The 23,609-nt window shown below is 56.5% G+C and overlaps 2 protein-coding genes across 5 annotated transcripts in view; both read left to right on the forward strand.

Moving 5' to 3' along the window:
• The window catches only part of LOC122209604 (CREB binding protein), a 124,640-nt gene extending 113,128 nt beyond the window's left edge, over window positions 1-11,512 (forward strand). For all 4 annotated transcript variants that reach the window (XM_042921610.1, XM_042921608.1, XM_042921609.1 and 1 more), the window contains 8 exons: window positions 255-405; window positions 881-1,027; window positions 1,744-1,857; window positions 2,861-3,026; window positions 3,542-3,709; window positions 6,761-6,922; window positions 7,157-7,438; window positions 9,146-11,512. In XM_042921610.1, the coding sequence (XP_042777544.1) occupies window positions 255-405; window positions 881-1,027; window positions 1,744-1,857; window positions 2,861-3,026; window positions 3,542-3,709; window positions 6,761-6,922; window positions 7,157-7,438; window positions 9,146-11,302 (3,347 nt within the window). In that variant the 3' untranslated portion in view covers window positions 11,303-11,512. The remainder of the gene's footprint in view (window positions 1-254; window positions 406-880; window positions 1,028-1,743; window positions 1,858-2,860; window positions 3,027-3,541; window positions 3,710-6,760; window positions 6,923-7,156; window positions 7,439-9,145) is intronic.
• An 8,899-nt stretch (window positions 11,513-20,411) lies between these two features.
• Window positions 20,412-23,609, forward strand: part of TRAP1 (TNF receptor associated protein 1) — a 45,034-nt gene continuing 41,836 nt past the window's right edge. Inside the window, exons 1-3 of the mRNA XM_042921336.1 lie at window positions 20,412-20,487; window positions 21,823-21,905; window positions 22,127-22,214. Of these exons, the coding sequence (XP_042777270.1) occupies window positions 20,412-20,487; window positions 21,823-21,905; window positions 22,127-22,214 (247 nt within the window). The remainder of the gene's footprint in view (window positions 20,488-21,822; window positions 21,906-22,126; window positions 22,215-23,609) is intronic.

The following is a 23,609-nucleotide window of genomic DNA, read 5'->3' on the forward strand; positions in this document are numbered from 1 at the left end:
TAGAAAAAGATGGAAATATGTGGGCATTTAAATGATAGCACTTGTCAGTGTGCGGCGTGCCTGAGGTCCCAAGTCCACCTTTCCCTTATGAAATGCTTACCACATAGGACAAGCTAGTTCCCTTCTGGATTTGGAAAACGTTAATCCATAGAGTATCAGACTGCACTGAAAGAGAAAGGTGGGTTCTCTGGCTTCAGCCACCTTCTCCACAGCCCATGCGAAGCCCCCTCATCTGCTTGCTCTGGACTTTGCAGGACTACAGACCACGCGATTGGGCAACCACTTGGAAGACCGAGTCAACAAGTTTTTGCGGCGACAGAATCATCCCGAAGCCGGGGAGGTCTTTGTCCGGGTGGTGGCCAGCTCAGACAAGACTGTGGAGGTCAAGCCTGGGATGAAGTCACGGTTTGTGTGCACATGTTGTGCTGTTTTCTGAAGTGTTGTTTGAGGGGTCACCGTACCTGGTTAACAAAAGCCCTGCTTTCTGGCAAGGTTTCAGACTGAGCCTGGCTGGCTCAGTCTGAAGACCACGCAGTTCTTAATCTTGGGCTTGTGATTTAGAGCCCCACATTGGGTGAAGAGATTACTAAAAGATTAAACTGGGAGTTTGTAGAATTTAAAGGTTTTTCAGCATATAATGTACAGTGAGCCCTTCTCTCTGTATTCCGCATTCATTAGCGGACGTAAAATTTCTGACTGAGACTGTCACAGAGAATAGGGTCACAGCTCGTCTGCCTGGGCTGAGCACTGGGGCCAGCAGTCAGAGGAGGTGACCAGGCCTCCTGCTCCTGTGCATGGAGCGGACTCAGGGCCGAGGGTCTTGTTTGTAAAGCATCCGGGAAGTGGTGACACATGCAAATCTCAGGCTCTTTTATTTCAGGTTTGTGGATTCCGGGGAAATGTCTGAATCTTTCCCGTATCGAACCAAAGCACTCTTTGCTTTTGAGGAAATTGACGGAGTGGATGTGTGCTTCTTTGGGATGCACGTGCAAGAGTACGGCTCCGATTGCCCCCCTCCAAACACAAGGTAGTCATCGTCGTCGTCGTCGTCGTCGTCCTCCTCCTCCTCCTCCTCCTCCTTCTTCTTCTCCTTCTCCTCCTCCTCCTCCTCCTCTTCCTCTCGGGTGTGCATTAATGGGCCCGTGCGGCTCAGCAGACCAGGCCCCCAAATATTGTAGAGAAGCCATGTGCTTCAGAACTGGCTTTAAATCAAATAAGCCACGCTTAACTGACCAAGCTGGTTAGTGTAGTTTAACCCTAAGCCAATGAGAAGTGAAGGGTTTTGATGACGGATGAGAGCCTGTTCTATGTTGTGAGTACTCACGAGTTCCGGTCCTGGTCTTGCCATTGTCCCTGTCTTACCTGGGGCAGGTGAGCCCACAGAGAAGGGGTGGGGATTCCTCCACGGGTCCCCGCCTTGTAACCTCTATCCAGAGTTCTTTCACGCTCAGTCAGGAGTCCAGTTGACAGGGACTTGGAGGTGGCGTTTCTTAGTTTGCCCCGGCCTCTCCCTGGCGGTCCTGGTGGGCAACCTGCTGCTTCTCGGCTCAGCGATGAGTGAGATCATTCATTGGCAGTGGCGGTTGGTGATGGGAGTTTTCTTACATCTTGTCTGTGGCCAGTGTAACTGCTACAAAACAGAATTTGTCTCTGGAGCTTTTTGGATGTTGGTGTTTGCTTTCAAGTTTGGGGTGTATCCTGAACTCTGAATTAATTTCTTCCCGCTTGCCCTCCCCACCCTAGGCGTGTATACATTTCTTATCTGGACAGTATTCATTTCTTCCGGCCCCGGTGCCTCCGGACCGCTGTTTACCATGAGATCCTTATTGGATATTTAGAATACGTGAAGAAATTGGGGTGAGTTTACTCCACTTTATTCAGAACTAATAAAAAATCCAGCTTTAATTTTTACTGTGTATTTTACGAAATAACATGAGTATTTTTTTTCCTAAGTCATACGTATTTTTCTTTTAACGTCCTTAGATCAATGGTCTCCCAAGGCCCCCTTCCCTTGGGGCCATGCAGATCTGCCTTCTGTGCCCTGCTCTTTTTTCTAATTTTCTTAATTTTATTGAGGCATATTTTATGTATCACAAAGGCTGCCTATTTTAGGCGTACACTTCCGCGATTTTTAGGTATGTCACCGAGCGGTGTGGCTGTGGCCATAAGTCAGTTTCTGAGCATTGTCCTCCCCACAGTAGGATCCCTGCCCCCGTTTTCTGTTAACCCTGTTCCACCCCTGCGCCCAGCGACCCCTCGTCTGCTTTCTGTCTCTCTATGTTTGCCTTTCTGGACATCTCTGTTTCTCTGTTCTAGACCTGTCACTTTCTTTTGCAAAATTTGAAAAAGTTAGAGGTATTTGATTGATAGGTCCCTAACCAAATGACCAATTTATTCTGACTTTCGCCCCTGAGAGAGAAACACCCAGCCTCTCCGGTGCGCAGGAAGTAGTGGTTAGGAAAGGCAGTGCGTTCCTGGGTGTAAGTCCTCCCACACACCCGAGAGCCGTGTCTCCCGGGGCCCTGTCCCGTGCTGACCGTGTGCCCTTGGAGCCTCGGCCCCCGCCCGCCACGCACACCTGAGAGGGAACATCTTAGAGCCGATTTCCAGGCGTGCCCTCGTGTGCTGCAGATCAGCCTTGCCCGGCCGCACACTCCTCCCCCAGCGCACTGGGCCTGCACTGCAGCTTTTCTGAGCCTGTTACATTTTACCACAAGCGTCGTGGTAATTTCTTTGTTTTTTCTTTTTGTCTAGTTATTTCTCTCCTTGCTTTGGTCCGTGCTTCTCACCTGTTACTCCTTGGAGGCAGGGAGGCTTTCAGTCACCACTTTGATCTGAATTGTGTCTGTGTGTCCCGTAGGTACGTAACAGGACACATCTGGGCCTGCCCCCCGAGTGAAGGAGATGACTATATCTTCCATTGCCACCCCCCTGATCAGAAAATCCCCAAACCAAAGCGCCTGCAGGAGTGGTACAAGAAGATGCTGGACAAGGCATTTGCAGAACGGATCATTCACGACTACAAGGTACCCGGTGCTGAAACAGGGCGTGGCGGTGGGATGGCGTGTCTTCCTCTGGCGCTCACGCACGTTAGAACTGTGTTCACCTACGAGGAGTAGGAAGGAGAAAGTAAGAGCATCGGGGCGCCTGGGTGGCTCAGTCAGCTGAGCGTCCGAATCTTGATTTTCCAGTCAGGTCATGGTCGCAGGGTCGCGAGATGAAGCCCTTTGTTGGCCTCCAAGCTGAGCGTGGAGCCTACTTGGGATTCTCTCTGTCCGTCTGTCCCTGCCCCCTGCTTGTGTTCTCTTTCTCTCAAAAAAAGAAGAGCGTAGACAAAAGACACAGAAGCCTTTATTTGCAGTCCACCGGGAGCTTTAGCTGGTGTTCTGAAAGCCGCGGTGCCTGTTGAAATCTGATCTCAGCTGTTCGTGTGTCACGACACACAGCCCCGTCCTCTCCGGGTGGCGTGGCCCCCTGCACCTGCTCCCGGGAGCGTCAGTCAGTTCCCTCTTCTCACGGACGTGCTTCCTTCACTTTCCAGGACATTTTCAAACAGGCGACCGAAGACAGGCTCACCAGTGCCAAGGAGCTGCCCTATTTTGAGGGTGACTTCTGGCCCAATGTGCTGGAGGAGAGCATCAAGGAGTTGGAGCAAGAAGAAGAAGAGAGGAAGAAGGAGGAGAGCAGTGCAGCCAGTGAGACCACGGAGGTAAAGAGACCCCGCGGGCCCAGCTGCACGCTGAAGGCCGCGTGGATTCGTGCCGTCGGGCCCACGGGCCGTGGCCTTCTTCGTGCTGATGTTTTCGTGTGTGCCCCCTCCCCTTCTCACCAGCCACCGCAGGTCAGGACTGGAGCCCGGGGGGCACAGCCCACACTACGTGCGGGGTGAGCTGAGACATGGGTGCTGGGGACGCATCACATAGGAGAAGGCACACGGGAGATGCTTGCTCTGGCATCTCTGAGCGGGGCGGGCGGACAGAGCCGGGCGGATGGACCTGCCCTGAGAACGAGACCCTCGGTTGGCGGGCCTCTTTCTTCCGCTTTGTTACGTGACAGCCCTCCACCTTGGCGCTGCCTTCGTGCACGGGCTCCGTGCTTGGCAGTGCGGTGGTGACTCGAGAAGACTCCATCCCTGCCCTCGGATGGGGGGGGGGGGGGGCGGGGGGCGTGTCCTAGTAGGAAGAACAAGTGAGGGAGGGGTGCGCCGGGACAGCAGCAGGAGCAGGAAGGAAGGGAGCGCCGCCACCGGGCTGGTGCAGGTGTTCCCGCGGGGTCTGTCTGGAGCGGTGGCCGGGGCCGAGCTGCTGGGAAGAAGCCCAGGCGGCCCCAGGTAAGGAGCTGCCGGCCACAGGAGGAAGCGTGTGAGGGCTGGAGTTGGAAGCAAGCGTGTTGCGTTCGGGGTGTTGCATTCGGGATGCGTGAGGAGAGGCCGGAGTTCCGATTTGGTTCGTGACTGTAGAGGCAGTGAGGAGCTAATGGGGTGTTTGGGGAGGAGCAGCGGCTCTCTGGCCCGTGAGGAGCGTCCCGGCTCTGGGCCCTGCTGTGTCCGGGGCCTGAGCCGCTGCGTCAGCGCCTCTGCACGAGGGAGGGGGCGAGGGGGGAGAGCACGTTGGGGGAAGAAGTCAGGAATTGGCTGTGTACTGAGACGCCTGTGAACGCCCGCGAGGAGCGAGGGGCTGTGCCCTCAGCTGGGGTCTGTGGCGCAGGTGCACGGTGGCCCGACTTCCTTTCGTTGGGGTCCCCCTGGAGGCGGGATCTGTCATCTGTCCTCTGATGACCACGCTGCCCCGCCAGGGTCTCTGGGGGGATAGCAGGAGATCCTTTTGGCGGGCAGACCTTTGAAGGATGTGCCACATGTTAGTGGAAACTTGGGAGTTCCGGCAAGACAGAGAGCAGAGCCGAGCTGTGAGCCTGAGGTGGCTCTTCTGTCTCCGCCACTGCCCTGCATCTCGGAGAGGAGGTGGCCTGAGTCAGAACACGAGTCCAGGGTTCGGGGAGCAGGGAGGAAGGTGGACCAGCCACAAGCACAGCTTCTGCTTCTGAAGAGAGGGGCTCCTTGAGGGGGACACAGGCCCCGGCTGTGTGTCCTGTCCGAGGAGAGCATGCCCGCCTCTGGCCTGGTGGCGGTTCCCAGCAAGGGACTTGCCCGTGCTGGAGAGAGTCCGTGTTCTCTGCGTCCAGTTCTCGGAAGCGGCAGGCGGGTCCTGCCCTGGGGACACCTCACCCTCACACTAGGCGTTGGCTCCCGTTCCGGACGGCGCTCGGCCATGGGGCTGCTCTGGGGCCAAATGGGGAGATGCTTGCAGCAGTGGGGAAGAGACGGTGCGGCGTCACACGTGGGGACCCCCCCACCGCATATGTGCGTAGGCACAACTCCAAGAAGAAAATCCAAAATTTTGTTGCTCTCTGTAGCAAAAAAAAACAAAACAAAACTTTTTATTTTTTAAATTATTTAGCCATATTTTCTGAACTTTGTGCGGTGAATCTATTTAAGTTCTTAAAAGTAAGTTTAAGTTTATTTTGAGAGAGAGTGTGAGAGCACATGCATGCGAGTAGGGGAGGGGCAGAGAGGGAGAGAGACAATCCCAAACAGGCTCCATGCTATCCTTTGCGATCATGACCTCAGCTGAAGTCAAGAGCTGGACACTTAACCGACTGAGCCACCCAGGTGCCCCTAAAAGTCAGCTTAATGTTTAGAACAGTTTGAAGGCTTACAGAAAACTCGAGCAGGTATCCGGGGTCCCCCACACTCCACCAGTCTGTCCTGCCATCTTGCACTCCCATCCCACATGTGTGATGGTGGCTGAACCAGCGTTGATGCGACTTTGTTAACCACAGTCCATGCTCAGTCAGCGCTCTCACTTTCCACCAACATCCTCCCCTGGCCCGGCCAACATGCCAAGAGGGGTCTGCACTCCCAGGGCAGCTTGGTACTCTCAGACTTGCCTGGGGGCTTCCTCAGTGACCCCCTCTCAGGCACCCGGGGTGTCTGTCTCCTGCTCCGTCTCTGTCTCTCTCCCTCTCCTCCCTCTTGTTGAGAGTGAAGTTCTTTGGACCAGACCCGGCAAACGTCTCCACCCTGGTGTCTGAGCCCTTTCCAGAGTAGGGGCGCTTTAACTGACGAGCGGGACCCCCTTGGACTTCAGCCAGGCGGGGCGCTCCTGGTGGGTTTCAGGCCCTCTCGGGGCCAGGGAGACGTCCTACCTCGGGCAGCCTTGCCAGGGACGTTGAAGTGGAGGGGCTGTTTTGGAGCCCCAGCTCCTACCCATGCAGTGGCTTCTCTTGGCACCTCACCCCTGTCTCGTGCACTATGGATGTTTGGGACCTTTTGCAAGGCAGAGAATCTGCTAGAGTGTGCAGGACGTGGCGTGGAGTGGTGGGGTCCAGTGGCATCGTGTGAAGCCGTGAAAAATAACGGTCCCCCTCAGTTGTTAGGGTCCGAACCAGCGTCCTGGGCACGTTTTCCCTCGAGAAAAGACCTGCTGTGGCCAGCACGGCATGGCTTTTATGTCTGTGTGTCACTGCTGCCCCCCCTCTCCCCCCCTGCCCCCCCCCCCCCCAGGCCCGGCTCCCATACTCTGCCTCCGTGACTCCCTCTGAAGGCAGCAGTGTGTTTCCAGCCGTGTGCGGGCTCCTGCCCTCGGCTGGGCCTCCCGGAAGCCCCCACGGCCTGCGAGCCGGGTGTCCCAGCCCCGGGTGCAGGGTCAGGCATGGGCAAGAGGAGGCTGGGCTTGTCAGACAGCTTTGCCTGTCATTTTAGGGCAGCCAGGGTGACAGCAAGAATGCCAAGAAGAAGAACAACAAGAAAACCAATAAGAATAAAAGCAGCATCAGTCGAGCCAACAAAAAGAAGCCCAGCATGCCCAACGTGTCCAACGACTTGTCCCAGAAGCTCTACGCCACCATGGAGAAGCACAAAGAGGTAGAGACGCACGGGTGGGCTCTTGGGGGGCCCGTGTTGGCGCCCTTCCTGGGCTGCAGGATAGAGGAGGGGGCCCGGGGCTGTCGGGCAGGGCCAGCCCGGAGAAGGTAGAGCTGCCGGTCGCGTGACCCACACGGCGCGCCGCCGGCTCCGGGCGGCCCCAGGGAGCCTGGGTGGTCCTGGGCGCCAGCACGCCTGCCCTCCGCGGGGGGCTCACGCCGCTCTCGCCCACAGGTCTTCTTTGTGATTCACCTGCACGCCGGGCCCGTCATCAACACGCTGCCCCCCATCGTCGACCCCGACCCCCTGCTCAGCTGTGACCTCATGGACGGGCGTGACGCCTTCCTCACCCTCGCCAGAGACAAGCACTGGGAGTTCTCGTCCCTGCGCCGGTCCAAGTGGTCCACGCTGTGCATGCTGGTGGAGCTGCACACACAGGGCCAGGACCGGTTTGTCTACACCTGCAACGAGTGCAAGCATCACGTGGAGACGCGCTGGCACTGCACCGTGTGCGAGGTAGGCCCCCGTCCCCGCCCTCTGCGCGTCGGCAGCCTGCACTGAGCTCCTAGATGGTGGCCGTTTCCTGGGGGAGCAGAGTGACCGAACGAAAGAGGCTCGTCTGCCTCCTGGTCCTCTGGGGTGCTGTCGGTCACGAGGTGGATGTTTCTGAGCTCACGAATACCAGGGTCCTGGTCAGTGTGGGTCAGGGGTGTGTGGTACACAGCTCCAGGCTCAACAACGGGCATCCAGGATAGGAAGGAAGAAGCCCATCTCCTTTCACGGAGCCTGTTACGGTCCCGGCCCAATCGAGCATTACCGCAAGGCCACAGATGCGTGTCCGGGGTATGGTTGGCCCCCGGCAGGAGCCGGCACGCTTCCCGGGGGAGGTGGTGTTTGTGCTGACTTGTTCGGGACAAGATGATCACGGAGCACTTTCGTCTTACCCCTGGTTTTTCGCTTATGCCGGCCGTGTGTCCGGCACATGCAGGGACCTCGTGCCTGGGCAGGAGCAGGAGAGAGGCGGGCTGTGCTTCCCTTCCGCCAGGATTCCGACTGGTTTCCCCTTTCCATGCCTCCAGTTCTAGGCTTGCTGAGAGGCTGGGATTCCCCTGCCCTAGTGTCGTGCTGGGCCCCTTTGGTTAGGGGTCCTGGACCCCTCCTCCCTTGTCCTGGTGGACCCCGTGATTGCATACACTGGCTCCCCTCTGAGAAGGGGTGTGGGCTGTCGTGGGCCCTTTGTCTCCCCCAACAGATAGTCACAGACTCCATCCCCCCACCCACTCCTCGCCTCACCAGTGTCACTGTTCAGAATGGTCCCCAGAGTCACATGCCCATAGGAGCAGCTCTGTGATCTCAGGTTGAGGGGGCACATGGGGCCTCTGTAATGCCTTTGTCTTCATTCCCCACTTTGTCTAGCTTTCTTTGGTTCTTTGTCACTTCCCGCTGTTGGGATCTTCGTGTCCTTTCTCAAAAAGGATCGGATCTGGGGCTCCTGGGTGGCTCAGTCGGTTGAGTATCCGACTCTTGATTTCAGTTCAGGTCACGATCCCAGGGTTGTGGGATCGAGCCCCACATCGGGCTCTGTGCTGAGCACGGAGCCTGCTTGGGATTCTCTCTTTTCCTCTCTCTGTCTCTGTGGCATGTGAGTGCATGCTTTTGCGCTCTCTCGCTCTCCTCTCTCGCGCTCTCTCTCTCTCTCTCTCTCTCAAAATAAATAAGTAAATAAATATGAAAACACAAACCAAAGGATTGGTTTTGGTCACAGGGCTTCCTTCTCTAGACTTGGCTTTGGGTTGCCCCCGTCTCCAGGTGCAACTTATAAGACCTCTGAGCGTACGCATTTTGTCACTGTGGTCTGAGCCCCGGGCCTGTCTTCTGGCGAAGGCCTCTCTGTCCCCCAGACCCTTCTGGGCTGCCCTGCAGAGCTCTGGGGACACACCGGGGTGCCCAGTAGCGACCCCAGAGGGTGAGGGCCGGTCTCTAGAAACCCAGATCGGTGGCACTTCAGTGAGCTTGGGAGGAACTGTCAGTCTTCCCCGGCCAGGTACAGGAGCAGGACATGGCGGGTCTGCGCAGCGTTCCTCAGGGGCAGAGGGAGGCAAGAGAGGGGCCAGGGGTGAGACTGCGGGGCCGGGTGGGGGGCCGGGGCTGGGCGTGTCGGGGGGCCGCCGGGCCGTGCCGGCTTCGCGCTGACCCCCGCCCGCGCCCCCTCCCTGTCCGCAGGACTACGACCTGTGCATCAACTGCTACAACACGAAGAGCCACGCCCACAAGATGGTGAAGTGGGGGCTGGGCCTGGACGACGAGGGCAGCAGCCAGGGCGAGCCGCAGTCCAAGAGCCCCCAGGAGTCGCGGCGCCTGAGCATCCAGCGCTGCATCCAGTCCCTGGTGCACGCCTGCCAGTGCCGCAACGCCAACTGCTCGCTGCCGTCCTGCCAGAAGATGAAGCGGGTGGTGCAGCACACCAAGGGCTGCAAGCGCAAGACCAACGGGGGCTGCCCGGTGTGCAAGCAGCTCATCGCCCTCTGCTGCTACCACGCCAAACACTGCCAGGAGAACAAATGCCCGGTGCCCTTCTGCCTCAACATCAAACACAAGCTCCGCCAGCAGCAGATCCAGCACCGCCTGCAGCAGGCTCAGCTCATGCGCCGGCGGATGGCCACCATGAACACCCGCAACGTGCCTCAGCAGAGTCTGCCTTCCCCTACCTCAGCACCGCCCGGGACCCCCACGCAGCAGCCCAGCACGCCCCAGACGCCGCAGCCACCCGCCCAGCCCCAGCCCTCGCCCGTGAGCATGTCACCGGCCGGCTTCCCCGGCGTGGCCCGGACTCAGCCCCCCACCACGGTGTCTGCCGGGAAGCCCGCCAACCAGGTGCCGGCCCCGCCGCCCCCCGCCCAGCCCCCGCCGGCCGCGGTGGAAGCGGCCCGGCAGATCGAGCGCGAGGCGCAGCAGCAGCAGCACCTGTACCGGGTGAACATCAACAACGGCGTGCCCCCGGGGCGCACGGGCATGGTGACCCCGGTGGGCCAGATGGCCCCCGCGGGCCTGAACGTGCCCCGGCCCGGCCCGGTCAGCGGGCCCGTCGTGCCCAACCTGCCGCCCGGGCAGTGGCAGCAGGCGCCTCTCCCCCAGCAGCAGCCGATGCCGGGCATGCCCAGGCCCGTGATGTCCATGCAGGCCCAGCCGGCCGTGGCAGGGCCTCGGATGCCCAGCGTGCAGCCGCCCCGGAGCATCTCGCCCGGCGCCCTGCAGGACCTGTTGCGGACCCTGAAGTCGCCCAGCTCCCCGCAGCAGCAGCAGCAGGTGCTCAACATCCTCAAGTCAAACCCTCAGCTGATGGCGGCCTTCATCAAGCAGCGCACGGCCAAGTACGTGGCCAGTCAGCCCGGCCTGCAGCCCCAGCCTGGCCTCCAGCCCCAGCCTGGCCTCCAGGCCCAGCCCGGCCTGCACCAGCAGCCCGGCCTGCAGAACCTGAACGCCATGCAAGCCGGCGGGCCCCGGCCCGGCGTGCCCCCGCAGCAGCAGGCGATGGGAGGCCTGAACCCCCAGGGCCAGGCCCTGAACATCATGAACCCGGGGCACAACCCCAGCATGGCGAGCATGAACCCGCAGTACAGAGAGATGCTGCGCCGGCAGCTGCTGCAGCAGCAGCAGCAGCAGCAGCAGCAGCCGCCGCCGCCGCCGCCGCCGCCGCCACAGGGTGGCGCGGGCATGGCCGGGGGCATGGCCGGGCACGGCCAGTTCCAGCAGCCCCAGGGACCCGGAGGCTACCCGCCGGCCATGCAGCAGCAGCGGATGCAGCAGCACCTCCCCATCCAGGGCAGCTCCATGGGCCAGATGGCGGCTCAGATGGGACAGCTCGGCCAGATGGGGCAGCCCGGGCTGGGCGCGGACGGCACCCCCAACATCCAGCAGGCCCTGCAGCAGCGGATTCTGCAGCAGCAGCAGATGAAGCAGCAGATCGGGTCCCCGGGCCAGCCGAACCCCATGAGCCCCCAGCAGCACATGCTCTCAGGACAGCCCCAGGCCTCGCACCTCCCCGGCCAGCAGATGGCCACGTCCCTCAGTAGCCAGGTGCGGTCCCCGGCCCCTGTCCAGTCTCCGCGGCCCCAGTCCCAGCCTCCACATTCCAGCCCGTCGCCACGGATCCAGCCCCAGCCTTCGCCGCACCACGTCTCGCCCCAGACCGGTTCCCCCCACCCAGGACTCGCGGTCACCATGGCCAGCTCCATAGATCAGGGACACTTGGGGAACCCCGAACAGAGTGCAATGCTCCCCCAGCTGAACACCCCCAACAGGAGTGCGTTGTCCAGTGAGCTGTCCCTGGTCGGCGACACCACAGGAGACACCCTAGAAAAGTTTGTGGAGGGTTTGTAGCATTGCGAGAGCATCGCTTTTTTTGTTTCCCCTTTCATGTTCTTGGACCTTTTGTACTGAAATCCAGGCATCTGGGCTCTTTTTATCCCTAGATGGAACTGCTACTTCCGAGCCATGGAAGGGTAGATTGCTGTTTAAAGAAACAATACAAAGAATATATTTTTTTGTTAAAAACCAGTTGATTTAAATATCTGGTCTCTCTCTCTCTCTCTCTCTCTTTCTCTCTCTCTCTCTCTTTTTGTTTTTTGTTTTCTGTTTTTGTTTTTTTGTTTTGGGGGGAGGGGGGTTTTGTTTGGATTCTTTTTGTCGTCATTGCTGGTGACTCATGCCTTTTTTTAACGGGAAAAACAAGTTCATTATATTCATATTTTTTATTTGTATTTTCAAGACTTTAAACATTTATGTTTAAAAGTGAGAAGAAAAATAATATTCAGAAACTGATTCTTGAAATAATGCAAGCTTATAATGTATCCCGATAACTTTCTGACGTTGCGGGAAGATTTTTTCTATAGTGAACTCTGTGGGCGTTCTCCAAGTATTACCCCTGGACGGTAGGAGTCGGCTCCTGCGCGCGCACACGTACACACCCACACACACCTATCTATACATACTGGCTTACGCCAAACTCTTGTCTTGCAGATGTAGAAATTGTTGCTTTGTTTCTCTGATAAAACTGGTTTTAGACAAAAAATAGAGATGATCACTCTCTTAGACCATGCTAATGTTAATAGAGAAGAAGCATTCTTTTCTTTCTTCTATGTGAAACTTGAAATGAGGAAAAGCAATTCTAGTGTAAATCATGCAAGCGCTATAATTACTATAAATAAGAAAATTCAAGAAGATTCAATCACTGTATAGAATGGTAAAGTACCAACTCATTTCTTATATCATATTGTTAAATAAACTGTGTGCAACAGACAAAAAGGGTGGTCCTTCTTGAATTCATGTACATGGTATTAACACTTAGTGTTCGGGGTTTTGTTATGAAAATGCTGTTTTCAACATTGTATTTGGACTATGCATGTGTTTTCCCCCCCATTGTATATAAAGTACCGCTTAAAATTGATATAAATTACTGAAGTTTTTAACATGTATTCTGTTCTTTAAGATCCCTGTAAGAATGTTTAAGGTTTTTATTTATTTATATATATTTTTGGAGTCTGTTCTTTGTAAGACACGATTCTGGTGGATTGCTCATGGCGGAGAGGTGGGGATCACGGGCCCGGGGGGCCGTGCGGGTGGCAGCCAGGCCCAGCCGAGCCCGCGGCTTCTCTCTGCAGGGACCGAGGAGGCAAAGCTCGGGGATGGCCTCATGTACTCAGTGCCCCACGGGGAACGTCACCCACGGTTAGGGGTGCAGATGGGTGTGAACAACACTTTGCCTCCTGTCCTCTTCCCGGAACACTCGAGAAAACCCAGAGCAGGGACGGTTCCTGTTGTTGGCAACAGCACCCCCTTCCCCTTCCTGTATGCAAACCCCAGAGTTGACGCGAAAGGTGCCCCGGGGACTGGAGGTGGTACCTGCTTCTCTCCGGGATCCCCAGATCCTGTGCTCCGCGGAGGGAGGATGCCGCACGCTGGGGGGGTCCTGCCCCGGCCAGGCCCGGGCTGGGCTGGGCGGAGAAGAGCTGTGGCCTTCCTCCTCCACCCTCTAGAGACAGGGAGGTGCCCCCGCCCTGAGGCCACGGAGGCAGCGCTGTGGTGAAAGGGGATGGGCACCTTGGCCACACGATCCCCCACCTCACCCCCGGGTCCGGTGTCAGATGCCCTTAACAAGAAGGTGAGAGTTGAGACCCTGGATGCCGTAAACATCACGTCTCTGTGGGAGCATGCACGTGTGTTCTCCAGAACCCCACCCACCCCCGCCCGAGCACAAGTGAGTCGAGTCCCAGCCCTTGTATCCCCGGCTCCCCGATTAGGGGGTCGTGGCGGCCAAGTCAGAGCTCTTGACTCAAATAGTTTCCCTTTTGGCCCTGTATTCACAGAGGTAATTTCAAAATACTTGATTTGGGAATCTAAATTTGAGGAAATTTTCTGAAATATCCGCCCTAGCACAGAGCTTCCCCGTAGGTGAAGCCAGATCAACAGACCGTCGTCAGCACTGCCAACCACCCCCCGCCTCCGCCACGTGCCCGAAGAGAAAGCAGGGCCACGGCCCGCCAGTGGCCCTCTGGCCATCCTTGCTCTGCCTGCTTGCTTCTGGAATCTGGGACCGTCTCCCAAAGCACCCTCCGCGCTGACGGTCCAACCCTGAGCCCGTGTTCGGGCAGAAGCGGTGACCTGTCTGGGCCCTGGAGGAGCAGGACGGCCGTTCGGTGCAGTCAGGGGGTGCGGGGGTGGGGGGGCAACTTTTTCAGGTCCTCCTAGAATCCAAAACTTTGTGGCCACGTCTCATCTTCTTGGAGTCCACGTCCTGTGTGACCCGCCAAAGGATGCGGCCGAGGGCGTGCGGTCTGCGGATTAACCCTGCACTGGGCGTAACGAGGTTTCTGTAAGAGCTGCCAGGCCCGGGCGCTGTGTCTCATGCTGTATACTAAAGAGGAGAAGAAAAAGTCCTATATTTGTGATCAAAAAGAGGAAACTTGAAATGTGCTGGTGTTTATAATAAAAGCTGGTAAAACTGCTTGGATTCAACGATGGTCCCAGTTGGCTCTGACCCTTAGTATTGGCTTAGAGCTAGCCTTCGTAAGGTCCAAGGGTCTCAGCTGAGTGCGTCCGGTACGTGTGTTTGATCACGTTCCTAAGAACTTAGCATGTTGGAAACAGGGTGTAATTTCTGGAAGACGAGTCAGAGTGTTCTGCTTATAAGATCTCAGGCTGTAGATGTAACTTCCTCTTTTTTCTTTTCTTTTTATTTTTTTTTAATTTTTTTTGACTTTTACTAGATGGAACCAAAGATTCTGTTTAAGCCAGAACGTGCTCCGGGCACAGCACGGGGGTGGGGGGGGGGGGGGGGGGTGGGGGGGGGGGAGGAAGCTGCTCAGACAAAGCAAAGTTCTTTGATGAAGGAGCTGAGTGCTGGTTGGTCACCAGGGCACCTTCGGGAAGCCCCTCCCTCGCCCGAGGATAGTGCTGAGGATAGTGCTGGGAAGCGGGCGTGGGGATGGGGACAAAATCCACCTGGGCTCCGGGCTCCGAAAGCCACACTACACCTTCCCCGGATGCCCTGTTCGTCCCACCGGGTTACCCAGGTGTAATTTCGACGTGTAAAGTCAAGAGTAAGGCAACGGGAAATTTGAGTGAACGTAGCCTCCAGGCTAGAGGACAAACGAGGACGGGAACTCCGGTGAGTCAAGAGGGCAGCGTGGTGTTTTAGGTGCCTTCCCACAGAGAGTTTACCAGGCTGCGTCGACTGTGGCTCCAGCGTGAGATGCCTTCACCCAGCGGAGCGTCCGCGGGCGCTGACCGAACACCTGGCTTGCGGTGATTCAGGCACGTTTGAGGGGCCATAGGCGAGCGGGAAGCGAGCTCACGGGACGTGCGGGTCTGCCGCGTCCGGGTGGCGGCAGCCGGGAGCCGGGGCCCGGGTTGCGAGTGAGCAGGTGTGGGCCGCTCAGCCAGAGCCACGCCTGAAAGGAGCTTTTCTCCACTCCTTGTTTCGCAGGCTCACCTAGAACTCACTTTGGGGAGCCCTCAGGCAAGCGGGGGCATTACAATAGCTCGTAAGCCCTCAAACGTCACAGACAGTAGGTGGTAACCGAGTCCTGACACGGGACCGAGTGGACTTGCCCTGCCCGGTGCCCGGTGCCCACCGGTTCACTGGGCGTCAGCCTACTGTCCACAGTGTCAGTGACCTTAACCCGGTGCCTGAAGAGGGCTGCCGCTGAAGTGGGCCTTACTCTCTGGGCCAGCCACAAGGAAGCCTCTTCTAAAGGATGTTTCAAGTGATTCTATACCAGCCTATCAACAAAGTTCAGACGAAAAGATCCTTAAGGGTAGTAGTGGGGTTTAGAGACTGTCGCGAGTAAGGGTGGGGACGCTGTGTCTGCAGGTCTTTTAGGAAAATGTCCAGAGAGGACATCCTTGGAAGGACGGCAAGAGGAGGATGGCTCCCTGCACCAGGACTCTCCCTGTGTCTCTCCAGGACCCCTCATGTGTGGCACAGGTTTGGGGGCCTCAGAAGAGGGAGGGTTGTCTCTTGTGCTGCCACGAGGGAGGCGTCTGGAGCCAGCTCCAGGGAAGGAGAGTCTTGGGGACCAGACCCTCACGTCGCAGCCGCGCTCCTGAGGCTGGGAGGTGCAGAGAAAGGGGCAGCAGACTTGAGGGAGGCCAGGAGCCGCAGCAAGAGGCATTCAGAGTCACCTGGTGTTCAGCCAGAACCAGTGTCCCCGCTGAGGGCTGGACCTCCACAGGCGAAAGCACAGGGGACGCACCGACCTTCCGGGGAGGCCGGTTCTCACTGTTCCCAACCCTCTCGACACTTGAGTTCTGGGCGGCTCCGGCTTCCTGGGCGAGAAAAGGGGGTTCTCGCGGGGAGAGGGCGGGAAAGACGAGATTGGGTCCCGAGCCGAGGCCCCTTTCCCTCCAGAACAGGCAATTTTTAGGGATGCACACCTGTGGCTTCTGGTTGTCCGTGAAGTAAGCGGCGTGGGCTCTGGGACAGCACTTCTCCAGCTCTGACACACAGACGCCTCATCTGGGATCTCGCTGACCTCCTGACGTGGTAGGTCTGGGCCCAGGGGGTGGGCAAACTGAGCTTCTGAGTGTTTTGTTTTTTTTTTAAGGGTGTTTTTTTTTTTCTTTTTAGTTTCTTTATTTTGAGAGAGATCACACACGGGAGGGGCAGAGAGAGAGAGAATCCCAAGCAGGCTCTGCACTGACAGCATAGAGCCTGAGGCGGGGCTCAGGCACCCCAGCTTCTGAGTTTCTAATGAGCTCCCAGATGAGTCCTGGCTCTCAGTCGGCACTTTGAATTTAAATTTTTTTTTAATGTTTATTTATTTTTGTGACAATGAGAGAGACAGAGTGCAAGCAGCGGAGGGGCAGACTGAGGGAGACCCAGAATCTGAAGCGGGCTCCAGGCTCTGAGCTGTCAGCCCAGAGCCCGACGCGGGGCTCAAATCCACGAACTGCGAGATCGTGACCTGAGCCGAAGTCGGATGCTCAGCCGACTGAGCCACTCAGGCGCCCCGCTAAGCCTTCACTTTGAATAGCAAGGCCATAAGGGGATCCAAGAACAACCACCTTGACTTTGGAATTGCATTAGTCTTTTTTTTCTTAAAGATTTTTAAAAAATGTTTATTTTTGAGAGAGAGAGTGCAAGTGGGGGAGGGGCAGAGAGAGAAGGAGACACAATTTAAAGCAGGCTCCAGGCTCTGAGCTGTCAGCACAGAGCCCGACGCGGGGCTCGAACCGACGGACCGTGAGATCATGATGTGAGCCAAAGTTGGCCACCCAACCGACTGAGCCACTCAGGTGCCCCTTCTTAAAGATTTTTTTAAAGTAATCTCTACACCCCATGTGAGGCTCGAACCCACAGCCCCAAGAGCTGCATAGTCTACAGACAAGCCAGCCAGGCCTCCCACAACTGCTTTAGTTTCAATATTCACGATAAATATGGGTGTAGGGAAAGGGGGTTTGGTCAAATGGTTCTTCGGCCTCCTTCACAGCATTTGTTCCCAGCTGGCATCTTCTGTCCCCTTTGTCCTCAACCCCCTGAATAAGTACCTGGTGGGACCACTGGCAGCCCAAGGTCCCCTGGACAGGACAGGAGTTAAGGCGGAGCCCAGGGCAAAGAGGCACAGGAAGACGTCCTGACCGTGAGGTGCATCGTACAAAGTGCAGACTGCGAGGACACCTAAGGGGGCGCCATCCCTCTTGCTCTGCCCCAGAAGCAGGAGGGCCCTGGTCCCCCGGCGACTTCCAGGCCACGGGAAAACGCTTGTGCGCCACGTGGAGCAAGTGCTGGGGTCAGTCCCATCCTTCCCGCTTCCCAAACACCCAACACTCCGGAGACACCCGGCTGACGCCGAGACCGTGGCCCCCTCTGACCTGTGCCTGGCGGCGTTTCCACCCTGCCCTCCCATACCCCACTGGACCGGAGAATCCTGACGGACCCGGGGACCCGCTTCATACCTGCAGAGATGCAGTCTTGGTGAGGGGCTCCGCAGGCCTGATGCCAGGTGCTGCTCAGGATCCCACCGAGCCTGGGCCTCTGGCTGGAGTGGGGCTCCCTGGCACCCAGCCAGGCCAAGGGTCCTGAAGGGGGCAGGGCCTCACTGGCACGGAGCAGACATCGAGAGGGGCCCCGCAGCCACCAGGAAGCCGTGCTGAGCAGAGGAAGGGGCCGCAGGCAGGCAAGGCCTCCCCAGGCAGCCTTCCTGCTCGCTACACGGGTCAAGGTGATAATGGTGGCTCGAGGAACTACAGGGCCATCACCTGAGCCCGCATGCACACAGGCACCCAACCGTGCACAGAACAAAGTGGCTTCTCCACGCTCGAGGGTCTCTCGCGCCAAACTAATTTTTAACTTGCAAGCCATGGACGCCACGGATTGAGTTTGGGTGGACATTTTTTATTCCAGTGCCTACAATGACCTCATCTACAAACTGGGGGAAAAATGTGACCAGAGTGCTTTGCCAGGACAGAAGGCATCTTTCCAAACATGCCCTCAAGGCTAGTTCTCCAAGTGGTATCCCCCAGTGGAAGTTTCCAGGAATACATGCAGTGGGAGAGGTGGCTGCCTCCTTCACCCTGGCTTCCCCTGAGCCAGACGTGCTCAGAAAAGACCCCGGCAGTGACACTTTGTGGTTGTTTGGACTCAGCTTTCTTACACTGTTAATGCTGGACAGGGAGGCTGGGAGCCACTAGGTGGGGCACAGACCATGTTCACGGGATTGCCAAGGGCAGGGGCCTGGACCAAATGCCATTGCCGTAAGGCATGAAAAGGGACAAAGGCCTTCGGTCCAGTCACTCCTGAAAGTTTGGGGGATCTGTGGAATCAACTTGTGACATTTCCAATGTCTTTGATGGTGGAATTAAAAGTGGACACTGACAAACAGAAGAAATGATTTGGAGAAAAAGCCTCAGAGTCACCCAATGAAATCAGAAATGTTCTAGTTAGTTCCGGGCCAGGTCCTAAGTGGCTATACCTGCCTCCACAAAGGGCCACAGGTCTTGCTTCCGACCAGATCCCACAGTCAGCGGGTGTACAAGTGGGCGTCGGGGCCTGGGTTCTCACCAGATCTTGCACTGCGGTGGGCAGGTACCTGGAGTTAGCAGAGGGTTGACGTTCATTAAACACACCGAGACGCCTGTCGAGTGAATCAGCAAAAGGTTATGTTTCTGAGTTCTGAACCATGCCGAGTTGGTGTCAAGTCCTACAAAGGACTTTAGGAGACGCGCAGGGTGCCTGGGTGGCTCCGCTGGTTAAGTGTTCGACCTCGGCCCAGGTCATGATCTCATGGTTCGTGAGTTCAAGCCCCGCCTCTGGCTCTGTGCTGACAGCTCAGAGCCTGGAGCCCACTTTGGATTCTGTGTCTCCCTCTCTTCTCCTCCCCCACTCGCACTCCGCGCCTCTCTCTCTCTCTCAAAAATAAACATTAAAAAAGAGAGAGAGACGCGCAAAACCCTGATCAGGTCCTACCAGGCCATTAGTTGTTTCTCTGGGATGCCTCCAAAAGCCAGGGAGAGTTACTGCCTCTGAAGCTGCAGCCAGAGTCTCCACACTGCAGCTGCCCTTGTTCCAAACGGGGTCCGTACAGGTCTGTGCCTGCTGGGGGTGGGCACACTTGTTCCTGAGGCCTGAACACTCAAACAGTAATAGCTTTCAGACAACACCCAGCATCTGCAGGACTGTCTGGCTCCTCAATACTCCTATTTTTAGAGCTTCAAAAATTAAGGTACCTTGTAAGAAGGTTTATAAAATTGGTTAAAAAAAAAAAAAAAATCCCATCATCCCGGGGCACCTGGGTGGCTCAGTCGGCTGAGCGTATGACTCTTGATTTCGGCTCAGGTCATGATCTCAAGGTTCAGGCGTTTGAGTCTCTCATCAGGCTCTGCAATGACAGCGTGGAACCTGCTTGGGATTCTCTCTCCCTCTCTGTCCCTCCCCTACTCGTTCTCCCCCTCTTCCTCAAAGTAAATAAATAAACTTTAAAAAAAAAATCCCATCATCCCTGAGTTGCTAAAGCCTGGCACGTGGAGCTCAACCTTGACACCTTCCACCTGGAAGAATCCCCGAGGCGCTCCAACTACGTCCCTGCTGGGGGGGTGGTGGGGTGAGGCTCTCCTGACTCTCGTACTTTGCAGCGCCGGACAAACCTCGAGCACCTCCGTTTCCGCAGGATTGTGTCGGTGAGCCTCCGAATCACTTGGGGAGCCGCCCGGGCACGTTTTGAGCCATGGCACTCGGCGAGAAGGGGCGTTGACATGGGCAGGAAAAGCACCGCACAGCGACGACAGTCACAGGCCGAGAAGGAGTGGCGCCGTGGGTGTCTAGGGTAGCTCGCAGCGAGTGAGCGCAGCACGAGGTGCGGCCCTGCTGAATCACTACGTTCCATGCCTGGAACTTTGCGTGTCAACCACACTTCAATTTAAAAAAAAAAGGATTTTTTTTTTCTTAATTAAAATAACAGGAGTTGCGGTCTCAACTTCAGCCTCACCTCCAGCAAGGCGGGAGGCAAAGAATGAATATGCCCAGTCCTGCCGGTGGGGCGGCCCCTGAGTTCACGTTTTGGAGTGAAACCCACCCCATCTCTTCCGCCCGCCTCGGTAGAGCCGGCGGCCCCAAACTCGTCAAGCCCCGGGGACGTGCACTGCTTCCGCCCCGGCGCCACCTTTCACAGCCGGGTGTGTGCGGGCGTCGGCCCCATTTAGGGGATGCACGAAGTGAGGCCCAGCTGGCGGGCCAGGGCCCAGGGCCCGCGCGCAGGTCCCGTCGTCCTTGACAACGCGACACAAGGTCACGGAGGGCCCTCCCTCAGGCCCGACTGTCCCCGCGCGGGCAGCCGTCGCCCGCGCCACGGAGGCCCCCGCCCACCCGCCGGCGCAGGCAGCGGGCCGGGCAGCCCGGCGCTCTCCGTGACGTCACCGCGCCGCGCCCCAGGAAGGCCCCGCCCCGTTCCGCCCCCCGCGGAGCGTGGCGTCCTAGGCGCTGGGTAGGACCGACATGGCGCGCGAGTTGAGAGTGCTGCTGCTATGGGGGCGCAGTCTGCGGGCGCCAGCTTTGGCGGCCGTCCCGAGAGGTGAGGGGGGCCGGGTGGCAGGCGGGCCCCGCCTCGGTCCCGAGCCGGCTTCCTCTTCCGTGGGACACGTGGAGGTTCTGTGAGATTTATGCGCCACACTCCCGGCGAACGCAGAGCGCGCGGTGCGTCTGCGTTTGTCCCCAGCCCTCAGATAGCGGGGATGCGCCCCGGCCCGCGGGACTCCTGCAGGTGCTTCTTCGCGTCGAGCCCTCGGACCCGGGTCAAGCAGAGGGGTCGGGCGCTCCTCGCTCCTGCAGCGGAGGGCAGTTTCGGAGAGTGGAAGGGGAGGGCTCGTGTGCGTTAGAAACGGACTTCACCTGGGTGATCATTTAAGCTCCTTCGTGGCGATTTCATGCCTCCCCGCCCCCAAGTTGTTTTATACGGGCGTGATGCAGAAACCACTGGCTGTGCTTCTTTCAATCCTGAGTGTCCGCTCTGCCTGGGAAAGCACAGGGCTGCGAACCGTGCAGAACAGGCTCTACCCTGGTGCAGCCCCCGGACTATGGTTCTTTACCACCGTATTCCCAGGAAATACTGGCGGCGGGGAGGGGGGGGGGACGGGGAAGAATAATGATAATCTTTCTCCTTCCCCACTGGTAAGAAACCATTGGTGAACGACTTAGAGTTCCTTCCAGGTTCTTTGCACGGTGTTCACACACACGTGAACAGCTGTGTCTATTTTTAAAAAAAAATTTTTTTTCACATTCATTTTTGAGAGACAGAGCACAAGCGGAGCAGGGTGGGGCAGAGAGGGAGACACAGAATCCGAAGCAGGCTCCAGGCTCCGAGCTGTCAACACAGAGCCCGCGCGGGGCTCGAACTCACAAACCGCGAGATCATCACCTGAGCCGAAGTCCGACGCTTAACCGACTGAGCCACCCAGGGCCCCAAGATGTGTCTCTTTTTATTTGAAAGGGCGTACACTGTATCTGCAGTTTGTTACTGAATTTTTACAAAAATGTTTATTTAGTTTTGAGAGAGCATGAGCAGGGGAGGGGCAGAGAGAAAGAGAGGGACAGAGGATCCGAAACGGGCTCTGCACTGACGGAGAGCCCTTATGCGGGGCTCCAACCTTGAGATCAGGACCTGAGCCACCAGGCGCCCCTGAATTGTACTTTAAGATTTAAAGTACTCTGTGTACCCAATGTGCAGCTCAGACCCCCAACCCTAAGATTCAGAGTCGCATGCTCTTCTGCCCAAGCCAGCACCCCTGCTACTGAGTTGTTTATAACGTTCCCTGCAAAGCTTCCACATCTTGCTCAGTATACCCCCGGTCTGTGGCATTCCGGTGGCTGCATAGCATCCTTTGTTATGGACTTAGCATTTAACTAGTAGTGTCCTGTGAGCCACAGGAGACTGAGGGCAGTCCCTCACTGGCCATTGTGAGGATTTTGCTCTACTGTGGAGGAGATATAAATGTAGGAACAGGTTTGGAGGAGGGGGCAGTGGTTGCAGTGGGGGTCGAGGTAGGGAGGAGGCCTGCGGGATTGTGGCTTCGCCAGGATGCTCATGGGGGAGGTGGGAGAAGTAGCCAGATCCTGAACGGTTTCTTGGACGTCAGCAGATAGGATTTACCTGTCAACTCTCAGCAAATCAATCTGTCAGAGAAAGCAGATCTTCTCAAATTCTCATCTTACAGAAGAGAAAATCTGAGCGACTCACAGTGTCATCAGCTGCTATGTGGTGTCCCTGGCAGGCAGGAAGGCTGTGGGATCCGAGGCTGACTGGTAATGGGATGTGTGTGGTCTACGCATGGGTGTGTCTACAGCGTGCCTTCTCTGGGCGTCTTACTTGTTCCCTCGTGTCCATCTGTGACCCGCTCCCAATGGACATAATCAAGATTGTTTCTGTGGTTTTGTATTTTTTGTTACAGTACTGTGTAGAATGGGTGACTTTTTTTTTTCCCCCAGCTGGGATTTATCTTTTTAAATTTTTAAAGATTTACATCCCAGTTAGCATATAATACAATCATGATTTCAGGTAGAATGGACGAGTGTTTAAATCTTTGTGCGCATGTATGGTATTTCTTTAGAATTTTAGAATTCGAGTTTTAGAATTGATGGTTCAGAGTCTGTGCATATTTGAAATGTTAGCTGATGTTGCCAAATTACTGTCCAAAAAAGCTTAAGCAATTTATATTCCCATCAGCAGGTAATGAGACTCCTTATGTCAAGGTGTTTTCTTCTTAGTAGTTAGACTGTGTTCATTTGCTTAATGGCCATTTGTATGTCTCATATGAATTTCTTTTTCATATCTTTGACACTTTTTTTCTGTTCTCTGAGTTTTAAATGTCGGTGTCTGTTTTTTTAAATATTTTTTATTTAAATTAAAAATTTACATATTTCTTAAATATGTATTTATTTTGAGAGCAAGCGAGCACGAGTGGGGGAGGGGCAGAGAGAGAAGGAGAGAATCCCAAACAGGCTCCACGCTCAGTGGAGAGCAGTGGGTTCCACTGAGTGTGGAGCCTTGACATGGGGCTTGATCTAACGAATGCGAGGTCACGACCTGGACAGACATCAAGAGTCTGATGCTCAACCAACTGAGCCACCCAGGCACCCCTTTATGCAATAATTTTTAAAGGTTTTGCATAGCCCACTGCAGGGCTCAAACTCAAGAACCTCGAGATCACGACGTGAGCTGCTATTAAGAGTTAGGACGCTTAACCAGTTGAGCTACCCGGGCGCCCCTCAAAATATTTTGAATGCTCTCTGGGACTTCAAAGGTGATGTGACTGATGATGTGCTGTTGCGGTCACAGGTTAAGTAGGAGCATGTGGCTGCCGAGTGTTCGGGGCATATTGGAGGCCTCTGGCCAGACAGGGAGTGCAGAAACACGTGGATGGTTGCTTGTGTGGGTCTCCTAGAAGAGAGGGTCATGGGCGGTGTCTTGAGAGCACAGATGCAAGGTAAGGCCCCATTCTGAATGATTGGGTTTGACGAGAAATAGTATAGGGGAGTGAGTGTGAATAAGGTTGAAAATTATGTCCTTTCTGTTCTGTTAGATGTCAACTTGTGGATCATTTTCCGTAATGGTCAGGGTAGTCACAGTGCCAGACCTGGGCCAGTGCTGGAAGCGCCCAGCTGCAGGCACCGTGAGGTCCACACACCTGACTTTCTGCA

The sequence above is a fragment of the Panthera leo genome, chromosome E3 (assembly GCF_018350215.1).
Source record: "Panthera leo isolate Ple1 chromosome E3, P.leo_Ple1_pat1.1, whole genome shotgun sequence".
NCBI classification, from domain to species: domain Eukaryota; kingdom Metazoa; phylum Chordata; class Mammalia; order Carnivora; family Felidae; genus Panthera; species Panthera leo.